At 43.1% G+C, this 19,560-nt stretch overlaps 3 protein-coding genes and 1 non-coding gene across 18 annotated transcripts in view; 3 read left to right on the top strand and 1 right to left on the bottom strand.

The window, feature by feature from the left end:
- CUNH1orf194 (chromosome unknown C1orf194 homolog) overlaps positions 1 to 19,560 on the bottom strand; it is an 88,905-nt gene that overhangs the window by 6,038 nt on the left and 63,307 nt on the right. For 4 of the 12 annotated variants that reach the window (XM_016155601.2, XM_016155604.2, XM_016155602.2 and 1 more), the window contains 4 exons: positions 13,056 to 13,172; positions 12,392 to 12,507; positions 11,928 to 12,055; positions 11,539 to 11,686 (listed from right to left, as the gene is read on the bottom strand). In XM_016155601.2, the coding sequence (XP_016011087.2) occupies positions 11,616 to 11,686; positions 11,928 to 12,055; positions 12,392 to 12,507; positions 13,056 to 13,172 (432 nt within the window). In that variant the 3' untranslated portion in view covers positions 11,539 to 11,615. Of the gene's footprint in view, positions 1 to 11,538; positions 12,231 to 12,391; positions 12,508 to 13,055; positions 13,173 to 17,000; positions 17,479 to 19,560 lie in introns of those variants that run through there. The other 8 variants (XR_004955267.1, XR_004955268.1, XM_036235114.1 and 5 more) reach the window with 6 other exon arrangements.
- Positions 3,260 to 8,755, top strand: TMEM167B (transmembrane protein 167B). The gene is made up of 3 exons (XM_036235117.1): positions 3,260 to 3,403; positions 5,333 to 5,464; positions 6,050 to 8,755. Exons 1-3 carry the CDS (start codon positions 3,394 to 3,396, stop codon positions 6,130 to 6,132), a joined length of 225 nt encoding a protein of 74 aa, XP_036091010.1. The 5' UTR covers positions 3,260 to 3,393; the 3' UTR covers positions 6,133 to 8,755.
- LOC118613242 lies at positions 9,736 to 10,156 on the top strand. The gene has a single exon (XR_004955370.1).
- The window catches only part of ELAPOR1 (endosome-lysosome associated apoptosis and autophagy regulator 1), a 59,166-nt gene continuing 57,678 nt past the window's right edge, over positions 18,073 to 19,560 (top strand). For 2 of the 4 annotated variants that reach the window (XM_016155596.2, XM_016155598.2), the window contains exon 1: positions 18,075 to 18,418. In XM_016155596.2, coding sequence (XP_016011082.1) covers positions 18,266 to 18,418 — 153 coding nt within the window. In that variant the 5' untranslated portion in view covers positions 18,075 to 18,265. Of the gene's footprint in view, positions 18,419 to 19,560 lie in introns of all 4 variants that reach the window. The other 2 variants (XM_016155595.2, XM_016155597.2) reach the window with 2 other exon arrangements.

Below are 19,560 nucleotides of genomic sequence, written 5' to 3'. Positions count from 1 at the left end.
AGAGCTCTATTTATTCCTTGCAGTTGGGCTGCAAGGCCGGTGACCCAGGCTTTGGACTGATGTGAGGCTACAGAGCTTTCTAGGGCGACAGAAACACGAACGCTTGAAACAAAATCATCAAAGATCAGTTTCAGTGGACAGCATTCTAATTTGAGGCAGTGACATAACAAGGGGAAGGGAGGGAGCTTTGAAGTCAGATAGACCTGGTTTTGGATCCTAACTAGTTATGTGATCTCAACCACATGCCTTGCCTTTGAGCTTCAGATTTCTCCTTGAAAAAATATTCTGCAGTACAGTTGTGAAGATCAAAGATAATGTCTTTACATACGTAATGCCTCTGCTCTACTAAAATATTTTTATTTATCTATCTTCCCCAATATAGTTTGTTCCCTGAGGGTAGGGACTAATTTTTGCCTCTATGCCTACAAATCTATAAAAGTTCTCAGCACTTAGTAGACACTGTAAATATTTTTTAAACAAATGAACAACAACAATGATTGTACTAGCTAACATTATAGAGCACTTACTTCATGCCAGGTATTATTGTAAATAATAATTCGTTAATCCTTCAACGACCTTAGAAAGGAGCAACCATTATAGCTCAATTTTACAGAGAGAAACAGAATATAATTTTTTTAATATAAAATTCTTGGTATAACTAATTTTGAAATAAAAATTGAGTGAGATCCACTTCATATTAAAAAGGTAACATACTTTAGTAATACTAGAAAAGAAAATGTGGTGAAAGGAGAAATAAGAAAATAAACATGAATGAATAGGGAAAAAGAGTAGGAAGGAGAATAGATATAGACACATGAAAAAAGGAGACACAGAAAAAGGTAAATTCTGAGAAGAGTGAAAAATAACCACTTAAGCGCAGTAATATCAAACACTGTTTTCTGAAATAGTAATTAGTCAATTAATCACTCTTCTCAGCTCCTCAATTGTAATTTCCTTGTCCTTAAATTTTCTTCTTAAACTCTGTGAGTGACAAGTAAGCAAAGACTTATCGTTAAGAGTATTATAAAAACTGAAGAGGTTTCCATCTGGTAAAAAATGATAAGATCAAGTTATTTCCAAAAGAATAAAAATCATGAGCAAAATGTAAAAGCAAAGAGCACATTTGAAGAACATAGAATTGTCTTTTCACAGCTGAAGCTTAAAGTTCTCACAGAGGAAAGTGGAAAATACTTCTAGAAGGCATTAAATAGCAGAGTAAAGGATCAGACATATATTAAACAGGCAGTGGTTACTGTTAAAGAAACAACAGTTATAGTTTGGAGTAAAAGTTTCTAGTCCTGAGTGTAGAAGACCAGAAATATTGCTTGTGTGTGATACTGGGCAGTTCTTACCCTAAATCTGTTTATCTCCAAAATGGGGGTAATAAGGCAGTTGTGAGGATTGAATAAGATTTAAAACAAGGTGTGTTTGCTTTGAAAATATAAAAACACTAAACAAATGTAACTTTTCATTGTTGCGAGACAATAATTAATGCTTAAAGAAGAATGAAGTGGTAAAATTACTAACATGTCTGTAAATTGAAAAGGGGGCAATTTGAATGCCTTTTTGTTGGGGGGGAAAGACTTCACTGATTCAAAGATTATTCACAAATCTTTAATTTAGTGATTTGGGAAAAAATAATTTAATCATAGAAACAGGAAAATTAGAGGGGAATTAGTTTGGTTTTAAAAACTTCAAATGTCAGAAGAACATCTGTTAGAAATGTAGGACTGGAGCTTGGGTAGGACATCAACTTAAGAACTGCATAGAGATGGTAAAGCCATGAAACAGAACAGGTTACTAAGTAAGAATCAATAAGAAAAAGGGTGTGGGTATCTTAGAAGCATCTATATTTAGTTGGAAGAAGAACCTGGGTAAAGAGAGCAATTAGGTACAATTCAAGGAGGATAGAGAGTTTCATGATATCCAGAAAAAGAGAATTTTTTTAGATGTAGATGAACTACATGATTCAGTCTAATTTAGTGAAAATGAATTTGTTTAGAACCTAGTTAAAAGGATTTAGAGCCTTTATCCAGCCATGGAGCAGAAAATTAACAGTCAGTTGCTAATGATGATGCTAGTGCTGATGCGCAGTCTTAGATTACAATTGGTGAAAGGTTCAAAGACCAAGACAGGATTTTTTGTTTTGTTTTTGAGTGGTCCTGAGCAGTTCTTTTGGTCAGAGGGATTTGTCTGTGAATGGGCATATATTTGGCCTTCTAGGTTTTGTCCCATAATATTCCATTTTTTAAGATTCTACATTTATGTATATTATCACAAGGAGTTTGTCCTGCATCAATCACACTTTTCTGTTTTGCCTCTTGATACTCTCTAGCTCCTAGAAGGCGGCTTTGGTAGATTTTCCTGCGTAAGCAAGCTGGCCGCAGCCAGCAGATGGCACTGTAGCAAGAGGGGCACAGAGTCCTTATAGGACCTTGTCAACCACTGAGGACGGGTAACCTTATAATTTCAGCCTCAGAGGACTCAGAGTCGCTCTCTCGCCTAGACTCTAATAAAGCAGGATGAGTTGTGTACAATCAAGAATTTCAATTTATAAAATGGAATCTGTGGCTTTGTCTCTTCCATCCCATTCCCACCACTAAAACCTGACGATACCTCTCGTCAGCTTGTGAATGTGAGCAGCGCTGTCCAGATATCGCGGATTCCTGGTCAAAGTGGCGGAGGTGACCGAAGCATTAACGAAATACAGGAGATAATCGAGACTCTCGTGAAAGTTTAAAGAAAAATCCACGCAGACAGACAATTATCTGAATGTTTCTTGACAACGTGGAGCTTTAGGATCTGAAATATGTAACTTGTGTTTGTATAATGTTCCTTATTTCATTTCAAAAGTTCAGACGCAGCCTGACTATCCAGATTCCATGGGGAGTAAGAAAGGTCAGCACAGCAAGGGCAGTCCTGGAGGCCGCAGGAGCCGCCTCTTGGAGTCCAGTACCGAAATCTCTTGGTTGCAGGTGGGCTGCCACACACACACACACACACACGCGCGCGCGCGCGCACACACACGCACACACACACACACACACACACACCTGCCACAACACAAAGTGCAAAGCAAAAGGGTCCGGTTACGCAGGACCCGCGGAGGAGACTTGGTTACCATGGCCACGTAGGAACCCTCCCCGACGGCGCGCTTCTTACCCATAAGTCAGCACGCCAGTTCCACCCGACAAGGTCTCCCTACTTCGGCAATCTGCTAGCCACCCCTGATTGCGTTCGACGCTCGCCTCTCTGCCCTTGCGCCTGCGTACTACGGCTCCTACCCGTCGCTGCGGCCGAGATCGGGAAGTGTCAAGCGGGTGCTGGTTCCCCCTCCTTCGCCACAATCACCGCTGATCCCGGACCCCCTAGCCAGGCGCGGGCCCAGCCGCGATGACAAACGGTGAATGCCAATGCTCAGAGAGAGGATGGGAGGGAAAGATGAGAAGAAACGTGGCGGGTGGGGCTGGGGCTGACGTGGTCGTTCTCTCCGCCCCTCCCCTCGCAGCCCCTCTTGGCCTCTGAGTGCCTCAGACTCCTGTCCCCTGTACCCCTCCACGGTTCCCCGTTCCTATGGTTCATGTAGAACCGTAGCGCCTCTCGTGCCCAAACCTCAAGTCCTTGGTCCCTAGTCTGTGCCTTCTCTTCCCTTCCTAGAAGTTCGTTCTGGCCCTTACAAGCCTTTTGGAGAGGCCGGTCCCTTTTGAACTATTTGCTTTAGCACCAGTGAGGAAAGAAGATCATCCTACTAGTCCCCTACGTTCTCATACTTTCGGACAGTAGGCTTGCTGGGAGGACCAAGAAATCACAGAGGTACTCAAGCCCCACACTTCTGAGAGGGGGTAATGTAGACCCTGGAAAAAAAGTCCTTGTTTTGAAAAAATGATGGAAAGCTTTCTTTTGTTTGATTCTAAAGTTCTGTCTCGGCAATCCCATCTGGAGACCCTGACTAGTGTTGTAAGGGTTGGATTTAGACACTGCCTCGTCTAACTGGCAGTTACCACCCTGTTTGTTTGTCCTAATTTTCTAGGCTTCTTTGCTTTATAGACATGGTTTCCGAATTCCAGGGAAGATCAGGAAGCAGGGATTTTACGGTCTTCAGATTCAGCCCTACAGGAAAGAGGGGAAAGCCACTTAGGTAGTATGATTTGAGGGGCACAGGACAGCGTTTCTCCATAGTACCTTCTCCATAAGCCTGGCACTGAAGACTCAGATTTCACTCACCTCCTTGTGAATGTTGGCATTGTCTGCAAAAACTTAGGGAGGAAAAGACTAGCACAAAAAGATTCATACTAAAAACTTAGTGTATGTATTAATTTACAGACCCTTTTGTGACACCCAGCTGTAAGATAGTTTTACCAGAGAGAGAGGAAGATAAAAGTGGTCTAGAATTGGCTGGTGCTGGTTTTGTAAATGGTCCTTTTTGAGCTTCCTGGGCAGTCAGAGGTCTGCGGTTACTAGCCACAGTAGGAGAAGGGACATCACCCAGAGCAAGAAATTATCAAAACCAGGAAACAAGAGAGCAGTCTGATACTGAATGAATTTTAGCCACCCTTCCTCCTTTTGTGGTTTGATATCTTTTCTTTGCAGTTAGGTGATTTATTGTGCTTCTATATATAAGAAATAGCTCAGTTTACATATGTAAGAAATAGAATTGTTCACAGCTTTTTTTCCCCTGCAGTTGTCTCACTACGTTTAAGCCCCAGATTTTTTTTTTTTTTTTTTTAACAAGAATCTGTTGCTGTTCTGGCAGAAATTTGGTTTGTAAGTGGATGGAGTATCATGCATGAAATGTAAGATAAGCTTAGGAAAGTTGTAGTCATATGGATTCTAATGCTTGCCATTTCCCTTAAGCTTTAACATTTTTTGCCTTAACATTTTCTTCATCAACAGATGCAGATCTGAGAGACTTGGCCACATTTCTAGCTCTCCTCTATCACACGAGTAATTTATAATTAGAATGTCTTTAATTCTCTCAACTAAGGCTCGAAGGATTCTTATGCCTCTTTCAACCTATTGCCAACACTGACCATTCCTGAGAGTCTGATTCCACATCAACTGATGCATGCTTCTCAGGACTTGTAGTTAGTTAAAGGGGAGGCGTGCATAAGGTGCAGTGAAGTTGTTTTAAGGGATGCCTAAAAGCAGTTTTAGGGAATAAGGTGACCTTCTTAGTCCCAGGACCTTGGCTTCCTCTTGTCAAGGGTTGGCACTGCAGTAGCAGTTATCGTCTTGATAGTATATCACACTCCGTGATTCTTGGAGTTCTCCAGTGGGATCACCTGCCCCAAACTGGATAAGCACCAAAGATTTTCTTTTCTTTCTGTAACAGTGTACTCTTTGGATGGGATTCTGGTGTTTGGTTTGCTCTTTGTTTGCACCTGTGCCTACTTCAAGAAAGTTCCTCGTCTCAAAACCTGGCTGCTATCAGAGAAGAAGGGAGTTTGGGGTGTGTTTTACAAAGGTAAGATCATATCTGCACAGGAAGAGGAGGAGATTGCCATCTCTAGACGGTGAGGTGCTACAAAGAGGAGGGCGTGAGATAGACTAGGATTATATTTGGCTCCATTTTTACATAATTGTTTATTTTAGCATCAAGGTAATTTTAATATTCTCCATGGAGTAAAAGAATATAAATTAAACATTTTAGACTTGACTAGAATTGTTGGAAGGATTATTTTCCCAATGAGAAGTTTTTATGAACTTCTGGAAAGAATATAATGGAGTTTTTTTATTTAATTTTTTAGTTTTGTAAGTTTTGATTTAATTAACTCAGATGCCTTTTTATTTCTCACTTTGGGCACCTTTATCTGGAATCCTACCTACCTCGATCTGTTTTCAAAATTGGGCAAAATATAAATAAACAGTATATTCACCTAGAACCTAAAGCCACAAGAGTAGTATTTATTTACATTCCCAGTGGGTTCTTGAGACCCTTAATAGGTATGTTCATTTATGATTAGAGATTTCAAAGTATCACCTTGAAAGTCAGGATTTATATGAAGGGCAAGATGTGATTTCTTTTCTCTTTTTACTTTTTGCCTGCTAGCTGCTGTGATTGGAACCAGGTTGCACGCTGCTGTGGCAATTGCCTGTGTCGTCATGGCCTTTTACGTCCTGTTTATAAAATGAATTCCCAAGCATCCATCTCATCAACGGCCAACCAAGGGGATGAAGGTGAAGAACCTGTCATGGGCCTGGGCCCAGCATAGGAGAGTTCAGCTAAAATCATCAAAGTCCTCAGGATGACACCATAGCATCTACCCCTACCATATGTGGGGAAAAGTCCTTATGGTTACAAACATATTTATGCTTCAGGGGATCCCAGAAAGCCAACTTCCTTTATGTGTAAATCAGTTGTCAGCAAAAAGCATATAATGTTCAGATAAATTACACCCCTCGGTGATAACGTTATACACCTCCTGCTTAAAAACCTGTCACCTGTTTTGTTCCTCAGCCCTCATCAGGATCTTTTCAGACAGACTCATTAGAGAAAGCCATAAGCTGTGTTCAAATCTCTTGGAAGGAGATAATTTTCAGGACTGGACTTTTTTTTTTCACTAATCTGAATTTGGTAAATTGGCAGGGGGCTTGCCAAGTTGTACAATGCCAGGAAATTTTTTGGCTTTGGAAATTTACCTTTCACATACCCATCTGGGAACATAAGAGAAAGACATGGTCCTCACTGCAAAAAGAGAACAGATGAAAAAGGTGCTGTGTGCTGGAAGCTGGAGAGTTTTGCCAAGAGAATCTGAGCCTACATAAGATTTTGGAGTTATCTGTCTGTGATGAGACCAGAAAGCAATAACTCAGACAAGAAAAAATGTTCTGTCCACCAGGATCCCCAAAAGGAGAGTCTACTTCATCAAATGGTATATTGAAAATGAATCTTGTTGCTATTTTCCTAAAGCCTTTTTATATTTTCAAAATTACTGAGAGCTAAATACTATTTCTCAGTTCTAAATGCCACCACTAGGGGAAAGAGAGATGACTGAACAAATAGTTGCTTAATATATTTGTAGTTAGGGTAGAAGAAATAAGTCTAGTATATCAATTCATATACTAGTGAAGTCATGTAGTTTAAAATTGTGATGTTAGATGGGAGTTTTGTCATGCTATCTAAGATAGAAACGTTCTTTGTTTAAATCTGGGTCAAGGCAAGTTTTAGTTGATTACTTGTTTTTCCTGGCCAACTCTTAATTTTCTTCGTATTGTAGTACTCTTTCACTGTCTCTTGGAAATTCTATATCACATGAACATGAAGAAATTTGAGTAAGAGAAGTTACTGATATTCATAAGCATGTTTGGACAGTTCAGAGACTCCATGAATAAAATGAGGGCAGTCTTTAATGTAAAAGAAAACAAAGGTTTGCAACTGAGATTGATGGCTTTTCCGTGCAGTATGGTACCTCCTGAGTAAATCATTTTAGATGACTCAACATTTCAAGGAAAGACTTCTCCATTCCCTCCTGCTAATCTGCAAAAGAATCAACTGTTGCATTTATGAAGCCTAGAACTTCTTTTAAAAAAAGTTGGTCTAAAATTAAATTATCGTAAAAAGCAAGCATGGACATAAGTTTGCCAGTTGAAATGACCATTAAAGTGAAACTTGACTGTGGGCAAGTTAGCTGTTGTTGACCCCTGTGTCAGTTAAGTGACATTTGTCTTACCCCAAGAGAACAAAAGCTGCTAGGAAGTTCAGGTTCTCAAATAGGCAGTTTAGTGCTTTGAGGGATTCTGGAAATATAGTAAGTCATCAAGTAAACACTACATGTTTAATCATCTCAAAGTTGTGGCTGTTATCTCTTCAGGAATTGGTCCACAGGATAAATTTCAATGATTCATATGTTTTCCAAGTTCATTTCTGAGGACCTTTAATATGAGAGAAAGGAAATCTGTTGGCACATGAAGGAAGAGGTATACCTTGTGAGTGTGATTTTGGGACCTGTTGGCCAATGGGAATGTCACTCTGGAAATACATAATGTTTGCACTTGTTACTTTGTAGCTTTAAGAGCTTTTTTTCCTCTAATAGGGCTAACGTCTGTCAGCTTGGTGCTTAGAGCTGCTTCCTATTTTACACTAGTTCCATTTCAGAGTTCTAGTTATTCAGACCAACTTTTATAGCCTCCTGGGTGGGTCATCTTGACCTAAACTCTTGAATTGTTATATTTTGAGATGTTTTCATACCAGAATGTACTAAAAAGTACACAAGGTAATTTACAGCAAGAAACAAATACACAGCTTATTTCATTTGACTTTATGTAAGCAGATAAGCCAAAACCTGTTTAACTCATTATTTTGCTTGATATGTCATATATTTTTTATTGAAAATTGTAGAAGTTGTTCCTCTTATGAGAGTCTTATGGGAATAGCAGTATCGCCTCAGATTCAAACTGGCATCACCAGGGTGGAATTGAAGTCAGCTTTTTATAGTTGAAATACAATTTTTTATTCACCATTGTCTGCACAAACCTTGAAATTAAAATTTTCTTTCCCTACCATTTTTGTTCATTTTGTTTGTCACATTCTGAGTTTACTGAACTTTGTTCAATACTCCCTTGGGTTCTGCCCATGGTTTTTTAGTTAACATTAGTGAATGCTATCATTCCTTTTAACCCCTTTTGATGAACACTGAATGTATGATGTAGTTCAGGAGAATGTAGCTTTCTCTTTTGTGGGAGCTGATGTATAATACTGTATATATCAGCATATATATTTTATATATATGAATAAATTTTGAGGTATATTAAGATAGATGATGCTTCCAAATATATTTTACCTACTATTGCTATTTGCCAATACCAGCCATAAACTTCATTCAAATGACATTATCAGGTTAGCCATCCACGCACATAGAAATTCTTTGACCTAATGGGATCCTGACACATACATTGGATACTGTCCCCTTATCCATTTATTCCAAGTACATGGTGGCACTCGTACAAGTACAAATTATAACTTCACAGATCATTTTCTAGTAATTCCAAAATCCTGATTTTTATTTCTCCTCCATACATGCGCCTATTTCATTGAAAAAGGAGAAAGAAGGAACTGAGATTAAAATTGTGCTCTCTAAAAGGAGCTGATTCTATTTATATAATCACTACTGATTTTCACTACTCATTCTGGAGTTTGAAAGTGAGATATTTTAATGGATGTGAAGGTAAATGAAGTTTTAGCAATATGGCTGCTAAAGCATCAAGTTCTGTGGAGCAAGAGGGCTCTGTACATGAGGACAGGGATATGCCTCCTAACTACTCATTTCACAGATATCCTGACTACCTAGTCTTTGATTTAAATAGTTTATTCTCACCCTTCTGTTTGGTAAAATGAAGTTTGTTGTCTTTTTTGTGTGAAGGAGCTCCTGGAAATGCTGGTGTTAGTAATGACCAGGATTTGCCTTCTCCATGGGAAAGAGTCATTCACCTATAAATCCCCTGAGAGTGAGTCATCGTATATCCAGAACTTGGATCAAAGCCTTGGATCAAAAGTCAAAGAAAAACTATAGATAGGTTTATAAATATAGACCTGCACAAAGATCCAAAGACAACCACAACTCATAATTGTGGGATTTTTGTCCCCTTTCCCTGGGGCCGGAGTTCCCCTCCGATCCACGCGAGGGCAGCAAAGCGCCCACTCGATGAGGGCGCTGTGGTTCTCCCAGAACTCGGTGGTTCCTCCCAGAATCCTCCGAGGCGGCGGAGAAGTTTAAAGGAGGGTGCGGACTTCCGCTCCTTAACGGGAGGCAGAGCGCCCTGGGGGTGATGGTTGTGTGTGCTAAGTCGTGGTGTCGCGTGGAAGGCGTGTGTGGGCCGAGTGTGTGAGTGGACGCGTATGTGAGAGCGCGTGGGGCGTGCAAGGTGAGTGTGTGCACCCCTCCCCCCTTGGCCTCTACTCCCGCCTACACATTGATCTTATTTGATCGGGTTATGACCCCAGCCCCGCCGGGCGGACCCGAAATGAAAAGCTCCCCTCCTGCGAAGCCCCCTCCTCGGGGCGCTGTGCAGCGAGGCCCTTTGGGCGGCGGTAACGCCGCGGTCCCGGAGGTCCCGGAACCGGTCCTACGGGGCCCGGCGCTCAGAAGTGATGAATTGATCAGATAGACGAGGCCAGGCTTGTCCCGGGCCGCTGATTATCGAGGCGATTCTGATCTGAGCCCGGCCCCAAGACACGGCCGCCCGGGGCATGGGGCTAACGCGTTAGCAGTCGGCGGAGGGCGAGGATGGAGGGTGAATGAACTGTCATCTCGCCCGCGGAAGCGGGCGCTGAAAGGAGACGGAGGCCTTGTTCTTCCTTAGCCTCCCTTTTTTTCCTTTAGGCCCGCCTTGTCATGTTGACTGTATGGTACCCACACTGGTAGCCCCTGGCTTAAAGGCACTATACAGCGTCTGCCGCTAAGGGATATAGGTATATATGCATGTCTCTGTGCATATGTATCTGTCTCCGGAAAATTTGGAGAGCGTTTAAGAATTCAGATTCCAGGGACCTGCCCCACGTTTACTGAATCAGAATTATCAGGGAGGTCTAGGAATCTATTTTTAAAAGCCTCAATGCATGAATCACGGTAATAACATTTTTCGATGTTCAGTATCGACCTTAATGAGGACTATGCAGAGTCACCCTCTGTCATTTTCATCCATTCTAAATACTGAGAACTGAAACTTTATATTGCCACTAGGTAGCAGATACTATCTGAAGAGACTGGAGTATCTCTGTGAAAGAGGGACTATGATAGTTAATTTCAGGACCCTGCACTTGAGTACCAGGAAGAAACCTTTTCCTATCTAAATTATTCAACTATGCATTTGCTGTTCAAACTTAGAAATGGGAATTTAACCACACGGTGTTCTAGAAAGTCTGCCATTTCTTGTCCAATATATCAGCAAGTTCCTATCAGTGACTTGTGATTTCAGAAACCACATTAATGCATCATTAATGCATCAAACCCAAGCACCAGATTGTTGACCCAGGTTTTTAAAAATCAGCACAAACTAACACACAAAAAAGGATTTGACCTCTGGCAAGGAGACAGTAGCAGAGTTAGAGAACAAACAATGGCAAAAAGCCAGGACCGGGAAGATGAAGCCCTCGTGGAAAAGTAAGCCCAGCAGATGACTATATCCAGGAGATGGGAAATCCATTAAGTGTAACAGCATAAATATTAATGCTATGTAGAGCTGCTAAAATTACAATGACTGCAAGCTCACGAAGACAACGGGCCATGTCCTTTCCTGTTTCCCCAATGCTTAGCTCAGTGCCTGACAGAAATGTTTGCAAGAAATGTTGAATGGATATATCCGTATGGTTGGAATGACTTGTTTACAAAATATGAATACCTGCCTCCTGCCCAAAACTGCGAGTCTGTCCTAAATCCTTATCTTTTCAGCAAGATGCCTTTCCAAGTTGCAAATATGCCCTACAGGACTAGTTTCAGGACGTTCAGAAACAGCCCCCTCCACCCTCCCATCCCCCCACCCATATTTTAAGAGTAGTGGAGTGGCAACTCAGTCCACGGATAACAGACACTTCAGGCTTCATCTTGCACAAATCTGTTTAATGGAGATGGGTGGCAGGATGTTGCACTATGATTAATCAGTCCAGGAGCCTGTCAACACTAGGTGGAAAAGAAGCCACCATCATTCTTTCTGGAGTAGCCTCCATTGGTGGCTGCAGTGTGAGGGGACACTGTGGGGAAAGGAGTGGGCTGTGAATTTCGGATCCTTTGCCTTTTCTGGGAGCCTGTAACCATCATATATGCAATTCACCTATGGAGAAGGTTCTTATGACAGCTGGGAGGTAGCTAAGGTAGCTATGGGTCTTCCTGAAAAATTGAATTCATTCCGTAGTCGTCATGTCCCCTGATATCCTTAATTCATGGGCCCATTTAGAAAATCTAACACCACCCATCTGCCCTTCTAACTCTTACCTATGGATCCCTGGATGCTGTGGATGGAGTCCTTCTTAGGGTTGATCCAGTGTCTGATGTTAGCTCGGGAAGTGATGGGGGATGTTGAGGAAGGTGAAGGTTCTCCAGGTGATTGGCTCTTCATGATTCTAGAAGATGATAGGGGAAGAACAGGAGAGTGAAACCAGTCAAAAGGAGACAGGTGAGGAGGGAAAGATAGTTGCATGCAACCTTAGAAGTGAAGTAACCAAAGGCCTTTTTACCCTCTGGAATAAATGGAAATTTTCATTTGGTAATACAGATGAGCACAATCTTGGAGGATCTCTGTTCATTTTAGATAACAAAAAAAAAAACATCATTTACAGGTACAGATGTAAAAAATACAGAAATCTATACAAACAAGTATATTTCCCAGGTGACACTTTGCTGGCTGTGATTTGATGGCATTATCCTTAGGGTGGGGAGGCTGTGCCTCCACCACTTACGCATAGGTATCCTGGATGGTCTCCTGGTGTATCAGGATCTCACTTTTGTTCTTGAATGCCCCTATGTGGTGGTCGTACAAGGCTGCTAAACGGAAATCCAGGTCATCCTTCGGTATCTACAAAGAAGTCAGCTCCAGGGTTAACACACCACCTCTGCCCCCTCCTCCACCCACTCTAATCAGACTCTCTTGGGTTCTATTCTTGCCCAAAAGCAGAGTGAACCCCGTTCGGGCCTTAGATCCACCAACTCCTTACATACCAAACTGTACACGGTAACTCTTGTCAATATGGAGTTCTCTCATGGTGAGGTCTAAGGAGTAGTGAAGTCTCCCTGTCCACGTGGAATCACTATACTGTCCCTGACTTGGGCTTAACGGGCCTTCCCTCATTCATGGTTATATTCAGACTTTGTTTCAATAAGAAGAGAGAAGTTTGGTGAGAAAATGATTTGCTCCAGATAATAAACTGGTGCAAAATTCAAGCCTTCTGACTTCCCGGGGGCCAGATAAGTTGGTATTTGGTTTTAGATTTTGTAGCATCTTGGATCTTGAATTGGGGACCGAAGGAAAGACACTAAAGCCGTCAGGGACAGACTACCTTTCAAAGAGGATATTAATGAGTCCCAAGTAAAGGTAAAGAGAAATAGCATTTCAATGTTAGGTACCTCAGGGTCAAAAAAATAAGCATCCCGCCTCATGGAGGTGACAGTAGGAGTTGAGCTGAGCCGATTCCAGGGTTCCTGTTGCTGAGCAAGGTGAGTTGGGTTCTTATATGGCAATTTCTGCAAAAGAGGAACCACACCCAGGACCTCGTTACCTGGTTACAGGTCCTTGCTGCTGTGGTGGCATCGGTGACATCCATCCCCTTAGTCAATCCTACTTTTTGTTTATTGTTTCAAATTATTTTTATTTAAGTATAGTTGGAATCCAATATTATATTAGTTATATTAGTTTCAGGTGTGCAATATAGCGCTTCCACATTTTTATACCTTACAATGTAATCATCTGTCACCATGCAAACTTACCATAATATTGACTGCATTCCCTCTTGACATTTTCACCCATCCTCCCATTCCCCTCCCCTCTGGCAACCATCCTTTTGGTTTCTGTTTCTATGAGTATATTTTTTTTCTTTTTTTTTTTTAGATTTGACATATAAGTGAAACCATATGGTATTTGTCTTTCTCTGACTTATTTCACTTAGCATAATACCCTCTAGGTCTATCCATGTTGTCAAAAATGTTAAGATTGTATTCTTTTTATGGCTCAGTAATATTCCATTGTACATATGTACCACCTCTTCTTTATCCGATTATTTATCAATGGATACTTATGTTGCTTCCATACCTTGGCTATTATAAATAATGTTGCAATGAACACAGGAGTGCATATATCTTTTCAAATTAATGTTTTTGTTTTCTTCAGATAAATACTCAGAAGTAGAATTCCTGGGTTGTGTGGTAGATTTATTTTTAATTTTTTTGACGAGCATCCTATTTTAATTGAATCTCAGAGGAACATCTTCAAAGAGCAGAACTATGGGAGGCAAGACTCTGCAGGCTTTTGATCCTTCCAAGTCTTCAATCTTAGAACTGACAGATATGGGCCAGGAATATAGGCAAAGGGGTGTAGTGGGATGGGGAGGGAGAAGCAGATAGAGAAGATGATGAACTCAGGTTTAGATGTCCTGAGTTTGAGGAAAAAGTAAGACATCCTAATATGATCAAAACGTAGGAAATCGGAAGTATGCAACCTATTGGAGGAGAGCTCGGGCCGAATAATAGAGATGGGGGGAGGGGTGTCCACATGAAACAGTGGCTGAAACCTGCAAAAAGGAGTGTGGCTAAAAGGGAAGAAGTGGCTCATAACTGCACAATACTATAACTGGGGGAAGAGAAGGGAAAGGGAAAGGACACTAAGAGGTAATCAGAGACAGGAGAAAAGGAAGTGCGGTGTCTAAGCAGGTGAGAAAAAGATTTCAGTAAGCAGGAAGGGGTCATTGTGACTGCAAGAACATCAACTAAAAAGGTCCGTTGAACATTCAATCCTCTAAATAGAACCTCATAATCATGGATGTGAAAAGCATGAAACTGATTTTTTCATTATGTGTAAAATATTGCCACTGTGTCCCTAGTACCTAGCAAAGCGACCTAACATGTGGTGTTCAAAAATGAAGTATTGATCAAATCAATTACTGAATTCCAGTGAGTACAACTACAACCTAGTAGAAATCTCATTCATCCTATCTGATGTTGGAACCATCTCCCTGCCCCCACCCCCATATATGTCAAAGCGCTGTGTGATTCAGCTCAGTTAGACATTCATTGAACAGTATGTATGAGGCATTGTGCTATCAACCAGAAAGATGCAAAATGAAACAAGAAAACTGCAAATATACATGATATAAGCATAAGCGACTCTCCCATTCCCCGAAGGCTACATAAGCCTCATCATCTCTATCAGAAGGATGAGATTGTCTTTCATCAAGAAAGTCTAGCAGGAAAGCCATCTTCCCACCCACTTTCTTTCCATCTCAGAGAAAGGGAAGGCCCTTTTACTCAAGAACAAGCCTTCTTCCCTGAACCCAGCCCTTCCCTGTGCCTCAGAGATCTGTACATCCTGGCACTCCCTGTACCCAGCTTCTCATTAACTTTATCACTCTAGCTACCACTCCATCACCTTTCCTACAGAGCCAGACTCTTCTTCAAGAGTCGGCATTTACTATTTCTACTTCCTCTCGCTTTGCATCCTCTCTTCAATCTGGCCTCTGCCCCAAGCACCCACTGAAACTGCTCTTGCTGGTGACCAACGATCTCTGTGGCTGGGTCAAGTGGATCCTTTCCAGACATGATCTTATTTGATCTCTGCAGTTTCTGGCACCACGATTCTGATTCTCTCAAATGTTCTCTCCACCCTCTATGGATCCAGCTCCTCCTGGCTTTTCTCCTGCTTGTAGCTGTTTCTTCTCAGTTCCCTTCTCAGCTCTTTCCCTCTCTTTTCCTTAGACAGTGGCATTCCCCAGGGGGTTGGTTTCTTCTTTTCTTATGCTCACATTTGCCGGATGAGCTCATTTCCTCCTATGGCTTCAACCACCATATGGATACTGTGGATACCAGATAAATATCTTCAACCCAGAACTCTCAACCATACTGCCTGCTATTCATCTCCACTTAAATGTCCCACAGGCATCGCACGAGCAACATCTACCTAATTGATTTGAGTATCTTTCTCCCCAAACCTGCTTCCCCTGGATGCCTCATTCAGTAAATGGTATCAATTAAGCCCTCAGAAACCTAGGAGTTACCCTACACTCATCTGCTCTCTTGGGCTCATATCCAGTCAGCCACAAAGTCCCATCAGTTCTGCCCTTTGCACCTCTCTCACATCTGTACCTTATTGCTATCCCCTGCATCACGGCTTTAGATCCATTATTCTTCCTCCTGGAGACTGCTGCCTCCTGGGGCTCCTGCCTCTTGGCTGATCCTGCTACTTGTGCTTTCTAAAACACCCATCTATTGCGTCACTCTAGTGCTTAAAATCTCGATGTGCTTCCCCAGCACCTCTGAGAAGAAATCCTAGCTCACCTGCCTGGTATACACAGCACACCAGCCCAACAAGGCCACTTCTCCAGCTCCTGCATTCTTCACTCCTCATCACATGGACACTCCAGCCATTCTGGACTCTTTGGCCCCCAAACAAGTCACCCTCTCTCCTTTCCAGGTGTATGGATACCTGCTGCTTCCTTTGCCTTCAATGTCTGGTTCCTGTTTCTTGCTTCCTAACTCACATTCCACCTCCTCCTCCCTCACCTGCTAACTCATATTTCAACGTCAAAACTCACCTGCTCTGGGAAGCTTTCCTTTAAGCACCCAGTTCTCCTGACACACTACGTATAACTGTTACAGCATGTGCTATCGTGTGAGCATTTTTGCTGTAGCAGTTGTCAGTCTGGCCTTCCTACTAGAGCTTCTTTACAGCAGGAGCTACACCTAATTTATCTATATATCCTCAGTGTTTAGCAGAGTACTTGGCATATAGTAAATAATGCTTAATAAAAGGAAGCTCTTTGGCTTTGTTATTAAGCCACAATTACTGTCTAATTCACCCTGTTTTGCGCTGCTTCAAACTTCCCAAACACTTCTACCTAAAAAAGATTTCCTAAATTCCCAGATCACTGACACACATGCACAAACACATTCTGGGATTAACCAGAAGATGGAGATGGTGTGAAGACAGATGTATAAAGCATGCGCTGGCGGCTTTCAGAGATATTTCACATCTCTTCAGAAGACAGTCTTCCAAAAAGGGCAAAGTGTAGCTTTGGGCGGGGATCTGGGCCTGTTAAAGTCCCATTATACCAAACATTGCTTTGGGCGGGGAGAGCCCCTTGTTCCTCTGGACTACAGTTCGACTTCCCCCTGCTTAAAAGTACTTTGAAACATTAGCAGACCTGGATGTGGGGACATGGAGGCAGGCAGAAAACAGACTTCTCTGGTACCTGACTCAGTGTCTTCACCACAGTTCTTTAAGTTACCAACTCTGCCCCTCAAGGTGACCAAAAAAAGAGTGTCGTCGACCCTGCTGGGACTCTACGCAAGAAACCACAGTACCTGGGAAGCCTGAAGTTTTCCTAAGTAGGAATCATCGTTATCTGATTTTAGGCGCGGGAAAGGGTCTCGGGTGGGAGGCATGGTAAAAACCCAGAGAGGCGCTCTTGGGAAGGATGGGAGGCCCGCGCAGCCGCACACAACCTTGCACGGGAGGATCCCAGGTCCCAATTGTTTGGAACGCCCACTTTCGGTTGCCATGCAACTGCACCCCCTATCTATGACTGAGGTGAATTCTCTTCGAGAAGAGCCCCACCTGGTGGTTCATCACGGGAAGCGCCTCGAGAGGATGCTACTGAGGACACCGAGGGAAAAAGCGCCTGTGAGCGTACCCAGGAGCTCTGGATTTGCACTCGTGAGCCCTAGGAGAAAAACGCCGGTCTTCTGGCGTGCAGAACTTCTGCAAGAGACTTCAGCTGACGAAAGAAGTGCTAAAAGATGACCCACAAATTTCCTTCTGCCTCGCATCTAACAAAAGTTTTTTTCTTTTTTTCCCCAAGCAGTAATAGAATGGGGGTGTTGAGAGACGTAAGAGCCCACGTGTCGTGTTTAGAAATTGCCAGCTAAGCAAACTCTCTTAGCTTAAACCCGGTTTAATTATACGAGTCTCAAGGCGTCTCACTGAGTCGGTTGTCAAGGCACGGATGGATCTGGTGGGATGGAAATAAGATCTCCAGAAGCAGCCGCCTTTGCAGTAGGTGACACCTACTGGGGCCACTCTTCTATGCTGTAACTTCTAGAAGAGAGACCACGACGTCTCTTCTCTCTTGCTTCACACAGAGCAGGTGCGCCACATCTGCAAAATTGGAGATGCTCATAAATAGTCCATGGCCCGAAAGCGCAGTGGACAACGTGAATTTGGTGGCGATGGCTTGGAGGATGCTTCCACCGCGTTCTTTACACGAGCCCTACGCCCGCCTGTTGGGCCGGTTGCAGATCCCAAGCGCGCGCACTCCCACGCGGCGCGCGCCAGCGGCGGCGGCTACCATGACGACCCGCAGGTGAGCCGCAGAGCATCGCGTGGTCCCTGCCCCACCCGCGCGGAGGGAAAGAGGAGGCGGTTGCCAAGGCGACGTGGGTAGGAGAAGGAAGGAGGGAGGAGGAAGGATGGGCGGCCTTGGCGTAGCCGCAGGGAGGTGACTGAAGCGAGCCCAGCCCCTTGCATCCTCCCCCTGTGAACCTCCCTCTCATTTTTTTTCCGCCTTCTGCCAGCGGTAGCGGCAGCCGCAGCACCTGAGCCGCTGCTGCCGCTCGCTCTGGACAACGCTATGGCTGAGCCTGGGCGCAGCCTCCATCCCTCTCCCCGAGGCAGGGGAAGAACTGAGCGGCGCACACTCCGGCTTCTGCGGCTGCTGCTCTGCGTTGGGACCGCCTTCCAGGTGACCCAGGGAGCGGGACCGGAGCTTCACGCCTGTAAAGAGGTACTGTTTTCTCCGCCCCAACCCCACGTTAGTCAGAAAAATATTGAATTTCGGTGAAGACCTTGGGGACCTAGGCACAGGCAGTTTAGTTTCAGAGGCCACGGAGTTTAGGTTTCTCCGGGGATGGGGGGTGGGGAGGGGCAAACCGGCGTCGTGGAGAGGCCAGGACTCACAAAATAGCTCATCCTCACAGTTTGGGCTGCTGGGCTCAGGGAGAAAAATCCCAGCGTCGAAGAACCCAGGAAGGAGTTGGGTCCCTGGTCTCGGGAATAAGGGAAGAAGAAAACCTGGGTTGTTTTCTAACTGTGATGAAATTACCTTAAAAGTGGCTGAAAACAAAAGATTATGTACAGATGGCAAACTAGAAAGTGGGGTAAGAAAGGAGCTAGGAGGGCCAGGGGAAAGCAGCGGAGTGCTTTTATCATGGCTTCAAAGCAGGAGTGTCCAGGTAGATGTGCCAGAGGTACAGAAAGATCCCATCACCTCTCTCTCTCCCCTCCGTGTTAAACATCCAGTTACCTTGCCAGCTGCTAAGAGTGGATCCTCTTTATGGCTCTGCCTCCTCCATATGCTTTGCTTAAGTGTACCTGACCGCACATGACCCACCTATGATCGGACTTTGAGTTCTGTAATATCTCACTTTCTGCCGATCTCTACTTTCCTCCTCTGGACCCCTGTTAACATATGTCTTAAGTCTTTTTCAAGGTGTTTCTAAAATGTTAACAATAATTCAGACAATAGGTAGTGAATGTCTTCCAGCCAAAAAAAAAAAAAAAAATGCCTTTTCAATGTTCTTTTTGGAGGGCCACAGAAAGGTATCAAGGAGTAACAAAACTCAGTAGTCTCTATAGTAGTGAAATAATATTTGATTTTCCTCGTTTTTTTTAACCATATGGCAGAAGTAACAACAAATATTTACAAGAATTGCCTTAGGGAAGGCACAATAAAAGTCATTTTGCTATCTCTATGAAATATGAAAGACTTGAGAATCGAGTCTAGTCCTGTAAAAGTAATCCCAAATGTCATACTCGAATAAGGTTTTGAGAAGTTGAAATATTTTTTATAAATTGTCAGTGTTAACTGGTTAGCAATAATTACCCCATCCCATATGGAAATATATTATTATGAAGGTGTTCTAACAA

Source organism: Rousettus aegyptiacus, unplaced genomic scaffold (genome assembly GCF_014176215.1).
Source record: "Rousettus aegyptiacus isolate mRouAeg1 unplaced genomic scaffold, mRouAeg1.p scaffold_m13_p_17, whole genome shotgun sequence".
NCBI classification, from domain to species: Eukaryota; Metazoa; Chordata; class Mammalia; order Chiroptera; family Pteropodidae; genus Rousettus; species Rousettus aegyptiacus.
Note: the sequence above shows the minus strand (reverse complement) of the source record. Positions and strands in the feature narration are given on the sequence as shown.

What these genes read in the sequence shown, in the direction of transcription:
- TMEM167B (XM_036235117.1), top strand. An exon ending in TTGGGGTGTGTTTTACAAAG is followed by an intron (nt 5,465 to 6,049) that starts GTAAGATCATAT and finishes TTTGCCTGCTAG; the next exon opens with CTGCTGTGATTGGAACCAGG.